Source organism: Xenopus laevis, chromosome 3S, assembly GCF_017654675.1.
Source record: "Xenopus laevis strain J_2021 chromosome 3S, Xenopus_laevis_v10.1, whole genome shotgun sequence".
In the NCBI taxonomy this organism is placed as follows: Eukaryota; Metazoa; Chordata; class Amphibia; order Anura; family Pipidae; genus Xenopus; species Xenopus laevis.
In genome coordinates this window covers 23,692,714-23,705,857 of record NC_054376.1, presented here as the reverse complement: position 1 = coordinate 23,705,857, position 13,144 = coordinate 23,692,714, and the positions used below count along the sequence as shown (strand labels likewise).

At 38.8% G+C, this 13,144-nt stretch overlaps 1 protein-coding gene across 1 annotated transcript in view; it reads right to left on the bottom strand.

The window, feature by feature from the left end:
* Positions 1-10,481, bottom strand: part of gfra2.S (GDNF family receptor alpha 2 S homeolog) — a 35,496-nt gene extending 25,015 nt beyond the window's left edge. Inside the window, exon 1 of the mRNA XM_041588102.1 lies at positions 9,889-10,481. Within this exon, the coding sequence (XP_041444036.1) occupies positions 9,889-9,934 (46 nt within the window). The 5' untranslated portion in view covers positions 9,935-10,481. The remainder of the gene's footprint in view (positions 1-9,888) is intronic.
* Between the last annotated feature and the right edge of the window lie 2,663 nt (positions 10,482-13,144).

Below are 13,144 nucleotides of genomic sequence, written 5' to 3'. Positions count from 1 at the left end.
GGACGTCTTTATTAGAGATGGTGCAAATGCTTGAAGTCGCAACTTTTTATTACAAATGTCCAAGAAACCTTAATAAAGACAAAAGAGTTAATCTTATGCCATACACGAGCCCACTGTAAAATGAATGTTCCACGGGTCTCAAATGTCTGGGGGAAAAATGTTAACCCCAAAAAGTTGAAGTTAGGACCTTTGCAGGCAATCTCACTTAAAAAAGGAAAAGGCGCCAGAATTTTTTCAACTTTAATGCATTTTCGGCAGACAGGATATGATGTAAGTGACATAAGATTGAGGAAGATCTAGCTTCATTTTAGCAGTTCACCTGGTCTGAGGTGGTGAAGTCAACTCTGGCAAAAGAACGTCCAGTAAAAATTACATTTTGGTGAATTTGCAATTTGAGAAAAGTCACCTGGCTAGAGTACAAACGAACGCTAGCGATGGTTTATTTCGCTAGAGAACTGTTGTCTGCACCTGTGAATTGCCAATGTCCCTGCTGATGTGATTTCTGGCGAAAAGTCGCTAGCATTAGCCACTTTTCCCTTTAGTAAATCTGCCCCCATGTGTCTGATGAAGGAAAACGTTGTTCTAAACAACTCTCCAATTACAAATTTTCAATGGTTTGTTTTCTAAACGTAACTACAAAATCATGGTCTGTCTATCCCTTTCTGCTCTCCCAGTCTTGGAACAATGTATATTTTTTTTTCGGTCATGAACCATATGGTTTTTTTTCAATATGAGTTCTACATTCATTCTAAGTTCCCATATGCATGAGGTGGTGACATTCTCAGAAGAATCCCTTTGTAAAATCACGTTAAAGTGAGTAAGTAAGTATTTAAATCTCCAGTTAAATGGCTCCTTGCTGAGAAACCTCCACGATGCTGGCCCCAAATGAGCTTACACGTCCTACAGCTTTTATACATACATATAAATAGCAGAGCTGAACACCGCAGCTTGGGCTGGATCTACAAATATACTGTACTTGTAGCAATATATATATCTATATATATATATATACCATCTATCAAATAAATCACTATTGTATATGTTGTTCAAAGTGACAAATGCCATCTGGGCAAGCAGCTGCCGTTCTACATGCACAGGATACACAGAACAGGAATGGCCCATTTATAGTTAATAGTGACAAACTCCATATTGCACCCTACATCCTACTCTAAAGCTTACTCCACCATCATGTTACTCACCAACTCCATTCCCATGCCCCCTTCTCATTCCTCTGTATTCCACCAAAGCTTTTTCCGAACTTAAAGGAGAAGTTAAGCCTAAAATTTATTTAGCTAGGAATGCTGTACTTTGCATCTTTAACTTACTATACAAGCAGAAATGTTCAGCAGCACCATAACAGTAGTGATGCAGGCCTTCAAATCTATTAACAGGAGCTCGCCATCTTGGACCTTGTTAGGTCATCTTTGAGTATCAGTGACACTGCCCATGCTCAGTGTGCTCTGGGCCGCTGTAGAGAAGCTAAGCTTAGGGACTGTGGAAAATTCCTAATCAGAAAATGAGGTTCATCTGTCATAAAGCTGATGCTATATGGACGATTATTACATTCTGCTCTGAGTTTTAATCATCCTTGTTTGATGGAATATATTTTATGTGTCTACAGAATATTGTGTATGGGCCTTTACACTCAGGTAAATGACAGCAGCACAAAGCATGCGCAGTGCGTCAGTAAAAAAGAAGATGGAGAACTATTGTGGACATCTTTAAAGGCATAATCTGTACTGCTAAAGGGCTGTGGTTGCATTGGACTGACATAGAAGCCCAAAACATGATGTACAACATTTTTAGCCTTATTCAATGTCCAATGGCACATAGGGCTTTTTCCACCTGTCAGTAAGTTAAATTGGTCTGGTGGAGACAGGTGGATTTTATTTCACTAAATGACAGGCTACACAGTCTCATTTGGTGCTTCACTATCACCATTTTTAAGCACAATTTGGCATAAGCCTAAAATGCCTATGTTCTTGCAAGTACTCCTTATACATCCACCTCTAATATTCTCTTTATTGATGCTGCTGTATCGGCAGTGCTAGCTGTATCTATTATTCACTGTTTATACACGGCTGAGCTTATCTTTCTCACTGTACACTCATTAAATCTGCAAAGTGCCGGGTTCATATAGAATGTAGCATGCTCTGAAAATGCAGGGATAATAACTTGATTACAGCGATTTTCAAGGGAAACCTATTCGTTGAAATAAATAGTGTTCACAGCTGAAAAATCCAAAGATTGCATTTTCCAGATCCATAATTGGGCTGTTCCATTTAGATATTGTTTTTATATTCAAAAAAATAGTGTACACGCCAGCCTACATGAATATTCTTCATATACATACACGCATAAAATATAAATCTCCTTACATAATTAGATATGGGGGGGAGAGAAAATGAGAGAGAGACCTTTGCATACTCTATATTCATACCAGCTACGTTAATATATTTATATAGGTGCTTGTGCATGCACAGGTAGATTTTTGATAATTCCTCCAATATAATCATTAAAACTGTTCAGAAATAAATATAGAAAAGGTCTAATAACGTTTGGGTCTATTTTGCCTTGTAGTTTTTGAAATGCAAACTAGCACTATGACTGTGAGCCCAGCATGGAACTGTGAGCCCAGCAATTGTGCAATAACAGACGACTATGCCCCTCAGAGACAAAGAATTGTTTCATTAATTTCCATCATTCAATGTGGAGTCCTGCACTTTTTCATATAACAACTTGATGTTAGAGTGTGGGACTACCCACATTACGGACCCTGTCTACAAATCGTTGAAATAGGAAAATGGATCCTTTTTTTGGACTCACCAGTTCTGTAGTATCACAAGAGTTAGAAGTCCAACATCTAAACACACACATATTATTCCTTATTGGCTGGGAACAGCCCTCAAAAGACTGGCCTGTTTAGTGTTGCAAACAAAACAGTTAGGCTGTCCCCATCTGCTGCAGCCACTTCTATTTTAACTATTGCTAATAACACATGCCATCAAGTGCCAACATAGTTTGCAACGCCATGCAATTATTGAGTGTGCACACTGAACATATAGATCACATACAAAAAGGTAAAGAGGGCACTGCCAAAAAGACTATGCAGTCTACAAGAAGGGCTTAGTTGCTAAAGCTTGACATACACTCATTTGGAGATTTGTGGATCTTTATCTTATTTGGTTACCAATGCACTGGCCCAAATCGAAGTGATCCGATCAATCTGGGACAATCGGATCATAGGAACCTACGACAGCCTTCGCCCAAAGGATATGTGATCAATGGATATGAGGATGATTTTTTAGCAGGATGTCAGTCAATCAGGGTTTAGGAGAGACCCATATATAGCCTAATAAACTGCTGTGGGGCCAAACAGCGTTTATCAGCAATGTATAGCCACCTTCACTTAGGTGCTACAATGTTCCAGTGCTGTTGCCATTTGCAACCAATTAGCTGTAAGTTTTGATCAGTATTGGACTGGGGTGTCTGGTGACCTTTTGTCTTCACTCATCTTCTTTATTCTCTTAGTAACTTCTCCCTTCATTTGTCCTCTTTATTTTTATATAGAAATGGGCAATGGCCATGGTATAGACATACAAAGGATATCGTTGGTTGAGCAGGAGGCGACACTGACAATTTGGCCAACCAGGAGTTTTCCTGGTATTTGGGTGGGCCAGTCTGACTGTAGTTCTAATCAATCTTCTACAGTGGTGGATTAATGACATATGGGACTGCTAGGCTACATCTACACAGGCTCCCCTTCCAGGCTTCTCTGGATCCCAATTCGTGCAGATCAAGGCACACGTGCATCTAAGCTCTCTACGCCAGGTTAAAGTGATACTGTCATGGGAAAAAAAATTTTTTTCAAAACACATAAGTTAATAGTGCTGCTCCAGCAGAATTTCATTTCTCAAAAGAGCAAACAGATTTTTTTATATTCAATTTTGAAATCTGACATGGGGCTAGACATTTTGTCAATTTCCCAGCTGCCCCATGTCATGTGACTTGTGCCTGCACTTTAGGAGAGAAATGCTTTCTGGCAGGCTGCTGTTTTTCCTTCTTAATGTAACTGAATGTGTCTCAGTGGAACATGGGTTTTTACTATTGAGTGTTGTTCTTAGATCTACCAAGCAGCTGTTATCTTGTGTTAGGGAGCTGTTATCTGGTTACCTTCCCATTGTTCTTTTGTTTGGCTGCTGGGGGGGAAAAGGGAGGGGGGTGATATCACTCCAACTTGCAGTACAGCAGTAAAGAGTGATTGAAGTTTATCAGAGCACAAGTCACATGATTAGGGGCAGCTGGGAAATTGACAATATGTCTAGCCCCATGTCAGATTTCAAAATTGAATATAAGAAAATCTGTTTGCCCTTTTGAGAAATGGATTTCCGTGCAGAATTCTGCTGGAGCAGCACTATTAACTGATTCATTTTGGAAAAAAATGTTTTTCCCATGACAGTATCCCTTTAAGTTTGGCGCACACCAGTGACATCACTGGATCTGAACAAATCTGGATGCACTCACACATAAGCCTTGCCTGCCTTCTTCTCCCAGCAAGTGCATCTGACCTGATCCAGCAGTGCAATAAAATTAAATATTAAAAGAAAAGAAGATTTTAAAAATCTAGATTGGCCCCTGGTCATACTGGGCATTTTCTAGGCTATAGCCTAAGGCAGCCTGTGCATTAATCTGCCCATGGTCTTCTACAAGGTAGACAATGACTGGAAAGATCTGATTAGTTGCCAATGTATCTGTTGGTTTAATCTTTGTAGGGTTTCAGGCAATCCCCCAAATCCAAAACTGATCCTGTGAACTCTACCATGCTCTACATATTTCTTGGTGGGGGTGGGGCTGCATATTGGTGGGTCATTTTTTAATTGATCTATTTTACTGACTTATTTGTACAAATAATCAGGGGGAGAAATAAAAGAGAATTAGAAAATTCAATTTACAGGAAAAGCCAATGAAGGCTTTAGCGCTGGCCATGGGTTTATGAGAATAATGTTACCACCTCAATCAAATTATCATTGCTTGTCTTTAAGTCTTCCATTGTAATCCTAAAGCCAGCTGGATGCTTTGGGAGTATCTGTTTCATCCATCTCTCCTGCATACCATGTAATGAACAAACGTGTCATCCGTTGGACGGAGCTGGAGAGCTTGGAGACACAGGCTTGCCTTTCTCTTCTCAATAGCTCAAGCCAAATGAAGACTTTCCCTGACCCCCAGGGGGATGGAATGTATATATGTGAATCCCTACAAGTGTTATTGTATTTTAAGACCCCCTCCCTTTCTTTTCCTAGAGGATGGCTCCCTGGCTTTTTTTTTTTTTTTTTGACAACTTCTCACCAACACCAAAAAAAAAAGTTTTCCCAGTTGGGCTCATTTATTACAGGAGTAGTGCAAAGTGCAAAATATCAGGATTGTAACAATGCAATATTTCTTTCCCAGCATTACTGCACATGCTACGATCTGGTTGCATATCTTATATAAATAATGAAAATATATTTGCCAGTTGTCAAATTGAGCATAATAAGGCACAATTATGGGTCACAGGCATAAGTTTGCCGCTATTTAAAGCAGGTGCTAACCCCAAGGATCCCTCATGCCGTAGTGTGGAGCTCCACAAAACCTTATGCACCAAAGTAGGTGCAACCACCAATTTGTTGTGCCTAGACTTAATGAAGGAACCCAACTATTGATAGAACCAGCTTCTGAATTTATCTCAACACCCCATCTCTTTTTTGGATAGAAAAGATGGAGCAATTGACCTTGGGTCACAGAATCATAGGGGCCCAAAGGCAAGAAAATTTAACTAGGGAATACAATTGCTTGATATACTGAAAAAAAGCCATACATATACAGAACTAACAACTGACCTATTGCCCTTAGCATTATTTTTGCTCAGGACCTGGGGCTTTCAAGATAATAGATCTTTCTGTAATTTGGATCTTCATACTTTGTCTGCTAGAAAATCATGTAAACATTAAATAAACCCAATAGGCTGGTTTTGCTACCAATAAGGATTGATTATATCTTAGTTTGGATCAAGTACAAGCTACTGTTTTATTTTTTACAGAGAAAAAGAAAATTTTTTAAATTTTGGATTATTTGGATAAAATGAAGTCTATGGGAGATGGTCTTTCCGTAAATTCAGAGCTTTCTGAATAACAGGTTTCTGGATAATGACTTCCATAACTGTACAATATGCTCCCTTGCTGCTCCAAGCACCAAAAACCAATATCAAACTGAACAAACAGTTTGATAGGTTGGCACAGACAAAAATGCCCATCTAGCTGAGCCCTAAGTTGTCTTCCAGCAGCTCTACGTCCTTGCCATAAGCCATAATGCATTATAAATATTCCCTAACACACGTACCTACCCTTCTTGTTGTATTCTGACAATGGCTGAGTGGTGTGTGAGTAATGTAATAAAAACAGTAATGCGATAGTATATTTATAAATACATGTTTTTCCCCTCAAGGAGAAGCATTTTTTTAGCCCTGCCAGAAAAAAAGAAATCAATCGGATCTGTTTTAACACATATATCAAATATATTACAAAGAGCATCAGTCAACCTCTATCACTATATGCCTGTCCCGAATAGATAATGAAGTATGAAAGGCAGAGGTGTAGACCAGAACATGCTTAGTTACAGTTACTGTATATATATATATATATATATATATATATATATATATATATATATATATATATATATATATATATATATATGATTCTGGGTGCTTCCATGCTGCTCACTTTGCTGAGAATTAGTTATACATTGCTCAAAAATAGATTGTGCCTTTGACATGGCAGAGGTGTAGACCAGAACATGCTTAGTTACAGTTACTGTATGTATATATATATATATATATATATATATATATATATATATATATATATATATATATATATATATATGATTCTGGGTGCTTCCATGCTGCTCACTTTGCTGAGAATTAGTTATATATTGCTCAAAAATAGATTGTGCCTTTGACATGGTAGTGTATAGCAAATGTCTTGAGTATGATACTGTCTATGCATGAATGAATTAAGGCATCCTCTACATATAAGACACAATGTCATAATTCAACATATAAGTCTGTTCCCAACACAGTATTCACTTAGTTTCCAATACAAACCATATGCAATATCAAGGACAATTATGATTTAGTTACAAAGACACCAGTTGTCCTTGAGCCTGGATCAGCTCCTACCCACTCCTGGGGATTTAGGGGACCCCCCATATAAACCTCAGTTACTGGGAATTATATACATAATTTAGACAGGTAACAGAAGCACAACAGGATGGAAAACTGAGGAGTGTAGGGATCCCTGAATGTCACTTTGTATATAAATGAATGAACTTGGCTTAGAAAGTGTTGAAAGACATAATTCTGCAGCATCTGGATGTGCTGCTTAGGAAGGTCAAGTACAAGTACGAGAGTGAAAGGGAACGAGTTAATAATATACACACTCGTGGATGACCAAAAATACTCATCACATTACAATGGTTTAACCCCAGCAACAATACTTAATAGCTGTAAAATATACTCTATGGATCATGACATTTTTTACTCAATTCCCAGCGTTCCTCTGAATTCTGAAAAGAAGAAGAGAATTCTGAAAAGAAGAAAAAGAAGGAGACAAGAACTTAAATGGGATTGCCCCAGGCTGTTGTAATATGAAATTGACACTGTCAGTAGAATTTATTTCTCAATATCATTTACAGATTGTATTGCCTATATTTAACTATATGTTGTGGTTGTAGACATAGTGAAATTCAATAAGCTATGGGGGTGAAAAAGATACCCTGGATATATCAGAAAGGTGAGGGATCTGTTATCCAGAAACTCGTTATCCGGAAAGCTCCAAAATATGGCAATACCCTTTTTGTAATAATAAAACAGTATCTTGTACTTGAAGGTAACTGAGCTGCATAAATCCATATTGGTGGCTAATGGCAATACACCAATATGTGTTTAATGTTTCAGTAGCCTTAAGAGACCCCTTAGATGGAAAACCCTAGCCCCTAAAATTCAAGATAACTGATCCCATATCTACATTTGGTAATACAGGTATAGGATCCCTTATCCAGAACTCCGTTATACAGAAAGCTCAGAATTACAGGAAGGCCGTCTCACATAGACTCTATTTTAAGCCAATGATTCCAATTTTTAAACATTATTTCCTTTTTTTCCTTTCTTCCTTTAATAATAAATCAGTTGTTTGTGTTTGATGGTAACCAAGCTGCATGAATCCATATTGGTGGCAAAATAATCCTATTGGGTTTCTTTCCGATTTTCTTCGATTTCTAGTAGACGTTATGTATGGTGATCCAAAATTACAGAAAGATTCCTTATCCGGAAAACCACAGGTCCCAATAATAGATCCTATATGGTTATATGCTGTATGTTTAGTGGAGGGCAGGGGGATCCTATAAAAATCCTTTTAAAAGGCAGCGCTCCAATATCCTAAAATTGCCTAAATTTCAGAAATTGCCGTAATCTCAGATAGCTCAAACTATCACACTCTTTCATTTGTGATCCATCCTGTTTTTTGATCTGCAACTATCAGAATCCCCTGACAGCTTCTGGCTATCAAAGGATGGTGGGAGGATAGTTCTATCTCCATTGAACCCAACAGATATATATTACCTGCAGCCTTAAGCAGTAAAAGTTAAGGTTGCATGTAGTCTACTGTATATCTGTTGGGTTGAAGTGTCTATACTTTCCCACGATGGACGCCAAATAGATAGCTCTAGCCATACAAAGGACACCAGTGATCTGTGAATACAGTGCAATAATGCAGCTATTTGTATTCCAATCCGTGATATCTATCTTTCAGTATAGTGTAAATAAAACTGCATCCCTCCCTGTTTTATATGGGCTCTGTACTGTCATTGTCTGTTACATTCATTTATCCCAGAACCGGCAAATCCCAACGTTGCATTGCAAAGTTTCCTTGGTATCACTCTCTCTTCAGATTTTTCCGTAAACCAATTAATCTTCCTTTTACATAGAAACTTTTGCTTATCTTGCTCAGTTTGTGTTCACTAGCGCCCCCTCAGATGTTTTCAGTGACCTCAGTAAATAGAAACACGTCATTACATTAGCTACACTTAATTAGGTCTCTTCAAATTCCCACACTGTTTTCCAGGTGCAATGTCTAATTTATTCCCATAATTATTATTAGAATGTTGACGTCCTGGCTTTCAAAAATGAATTGTAATCTATAGCTCACTTTCGTCCCAAATCTTCCCAGTATACAAATATCTATATATGAGATTGGCGATGATGACAGCTGCCTGAGAGGATGATGAATGATATGCTATTGCAGTATGACATCATAGAGCCAGCATTTGGTAAGCAATCCTCTGGGACAAGCAGCAGGGATACTTAGGTTTAAGCAGTTGAAAAAGGCGGGGGGGGGGGCAAAGCCAGTTTTTAGATCACTCAGAGTAAAGAGGGGACCTCTATACTAAAATACACACAGCTAAGTCATATTGGATAAAGCTCCAGCACACACACCAAAACTCTTTATACAGTAACTAGAGCTCAGAGCAGAACTGGATTCCGTGTTCTAGTCAAGTAGTAGCCATTCGTTATGGCTTTTGACAGATACTTTTGCAGTTTTTTTCCCATTGTAAAGATAGATATAGAACTGCAGCTACAGAGAGATGTACATACAGTAATCACAGCAAGGTGTTGCCTTGCACTCGTATTTTATTAGCATGTATATTTATTTCCTAAGTGTACAAGTGATGTTTGTTTAAAAAGCCAATTGTACTGAAGAGCCCAATAACTGACCCTAATTCTCATACAGTAAATACTGAAGTTGTAAGTTTCTTTTCATTAGCTGTGATAAAATCCCAAGCTTTGGCACTCACCTAGTAGGAAGAGGCTGCAGGGTACCACTGGGGTCAGCACATTCATGTTTCCAAGGTATTTAGTCCAGTTCAGGGGAATCCTACAGAGAAATCCTGGTTGTCCTCCAACTCCACCAAACGAGACTTCTAACTAGCAGTGTTAGTGCTGGCTCCTGTTTCAGACATCCTTAGAGGGGAAAGAGCTGATTGCAGAAAAATCCCACAGCAAGATGCTGAGCCGAAAGATTCTGCTTCTCAACTGTGAGAGAGGGAGGGTTGTGAGCAAAAGGGGGGAACAAGAAAAGGAGGAGGAGAGTTTGTGTGTAAGAGGAATTGTGAGATAGTTGAAGAGAATTGATAAAATAGATAATAGAAACAAATATAGCCAGAAAAAGTGCAGGGTATTGACAGAAAAAGAAATAAAGAAATTGGCACTCAGATGAGAGTCATAAAGTGGTAAGATAGTGAATGAAACTGATGGCAGGAGAGGGAATGACTACAGAAAGTAAGAGGTGTATGATTTGTCAGAGAAAGATTGTAGGAGGAGTAGAAAGCAGAGAAAAAGAGAGTGTGATCGAGAAACAATGAAGGGAGTGAAAGAAACTAAGTAATTAGAAGACAGTGGCAGTGTATGGGATAGCGAGTGAAGAGAAGGAGAGTATAGGAGAGTATGTGTGATATGGTGTAAATGTCAGTGGAAATAGAGTAGGTATAAGGAGGATTGGAATGAAGGAGCAAGGAAAAAGATTGTAAGAGTAGATACAAAAGTGAGTGTTGGATGGTGGAAATGTAAGAGTGTGAATGATAAGTGGTTGTGAGAGTGAGCGTGTGAGTAAATGAATGAAAAGATGGAGTAAGAATAAGGAGGTGGTGGGAGAGTGGGATAAAGTAAAAGAGAGAGTTATCGAATGAAGCAGGGAAGGAGGCTAGTAAGAAGAGGAGTGTGAGAGAGAAGAGAGAGAAAGGAGAGAGAGAGAGTGGTAGAAGGAAGAATGAGAAGAGAGTATGTGAGGAGGAAATAAGAGACTATGAAATCAAATTCTCTTAGGCCTATCTCCTCCTTTCCTCCATTCCTTCACCAGAGCAGCTCCTTACCTGTGGCAGTCATTACTCCACAAAACCACACATTCAAATGTACCCTTAAGCTCACCCCCTGCACCAAGCCTACATGCTGTCCTGCTATCCTCTACAAGTTCCCCTACTTAAATCCTCATGAGTAGGGATGGGTGAATTTGACCCGAAATGTCGCTGATGCCCATTGAAGTCTGTGGGCGTCAAAAAATTTTTTTGACGCGCCTCTTTTTTATATTGTTTTTGACGCACGACGGCATATAAGTCTATGGGTGTCCATCCCTACTCATGAGTCTTCTCACGTTGCATCCTGCTCAACCTAGCTTTGTTCACCTAATAAAGTCTTTATCCCCCTGTACTCAATATTGTTCCTACATAAAGTTCTCCATGCAGCTATGTTCTTTAAAGGGGTTGTTCACCTTTGAGTTAACCTTTAGTATGCATAAAAAAACAGGTGTATTGCCAAAAAATTATTCCTATAGGCTACAAGTCCATTATGGGGCTACCAAATATTCAATCAAATCCCTTATTTGGCACCCCTGGGACATTGTTCCTGCTTGTGTTGCTCCCCAACTCTTTTTACATTTAAATGTGGCTTAAAGATGAAAAAGGTTGGGGATTTAAGATGTAGAGAGTGATATTCTGAAGCAATTCGCAATTGGTTTTAATTTTTTTTTATCTGCGTTTTTTGAGTTATTTAGCACTACAGTTTGCAGGTTCAGCAATCTGGAAGCTGGGTCCAAATTACCCTAGCAACCATGCATTTGATTTGAATGACAGACTGGAATATGAATAGGAGAGGGTCTGAATAGAAAGATACATAATAATAATAATACGTTTGTAGACTTACAACCCCCATTTGAAATCTCGAAAGAGTCAGAAGAAGAAGGCAAACATTTCAAAAACTATATAAAATAAATAATGAAGACCAATTTAAAAAATGCTTAGAATTGGCCAGTCTATGACATTTACATGTGAACCCCTTTAATGCCTTGTGTCTCAGTTATCCACTCCCTTATAGAATGTAACCTCTTACAGCAGGGACCTTGTTACTTATGGCGTGCCAGTTGTTACATACCCCGCTGTGGAATAGGTTGATGATTTATAAATGATTATAATAGAAATTTGTGTGTATAAGACAAAGACTGCCTTTGGAATTACCCCATAAAATGTATCAGATTTGAAAAAAATGAGAGCAGCAATATTGCATTAAGCTTAAAAAGTGTGCACCATGCATGTATGATTACTCTCCACTCGAGCTGTATAATTATATTATCTGAATGTAAAAAAAATAACAGATAAGAGAATTGAAATGACAAATACAGGCTGGGAATAGAAATGTTTTGGCGTGGGTTGCAGTGGGCAGCAGTGCGGTTATATGGGATAATCAGTGTGATGTAACTGGCATGTGGCTCTGCGCTGTCCTCGAATGCAGGGCAAACCTCTGGAGCCAGGGGCAGGGAAATGGTGAATTAGCAGAAGCACTTGTTATTCCGGGCACAAAGGGCCTATTCACACCATGGACTGAATCACAGTGTTTTTCATAGGATTTTGTGTTCTCCTTTATCCTCATCTTCCTGTGGGGAATGGGCATTATTATGGGGACACAGAAGTCGTTGTGTCAGAATGTGGCCTGTCACTTCCCTGTAAGGAGCCTTGATCTTGTTGTACTGTTTCTGATTGCAACCCATGACAATTCTCCATGTCCAAGTGTGACTTGTTGAACTTCAACAACCAATTGTGATTTGTTTCCCCCCTGACTGGTACAACTTTTCTGTATTTGATGTTGATGTGTCAGTTCTATGTCTGGATGTGCAGTGTTTCAACCATTTGTGTATATGGTGATCTGTCTCTCCTCTCTCCTTGAGTCAATTAATATGTCTTTTTATGACCCATGAAGCTTCTCTGGGTCCGAGAGTGAGACTTCCAGATACTCTCCGTTTGATTATGATCCATGTTACATTCTGATGTTGACCTGTGACACCACACTGTGTCTTTCGAGACATCAACTGAGCTCAATCAACCTATGAGGAAAAAACACATCACTTATATCTTGACCCATCATACTTCTGTCTGTTTGTGACCCTCCTTACCCTCAGTTTTTTGTCCTGTCATCTTGCTATGTCTGATTGTGACCTGTGTCCCATATTTGCATATGAATGTGACCTGGTACCTTTTGCTGGTACATCCTGCTAATCACTTGTCA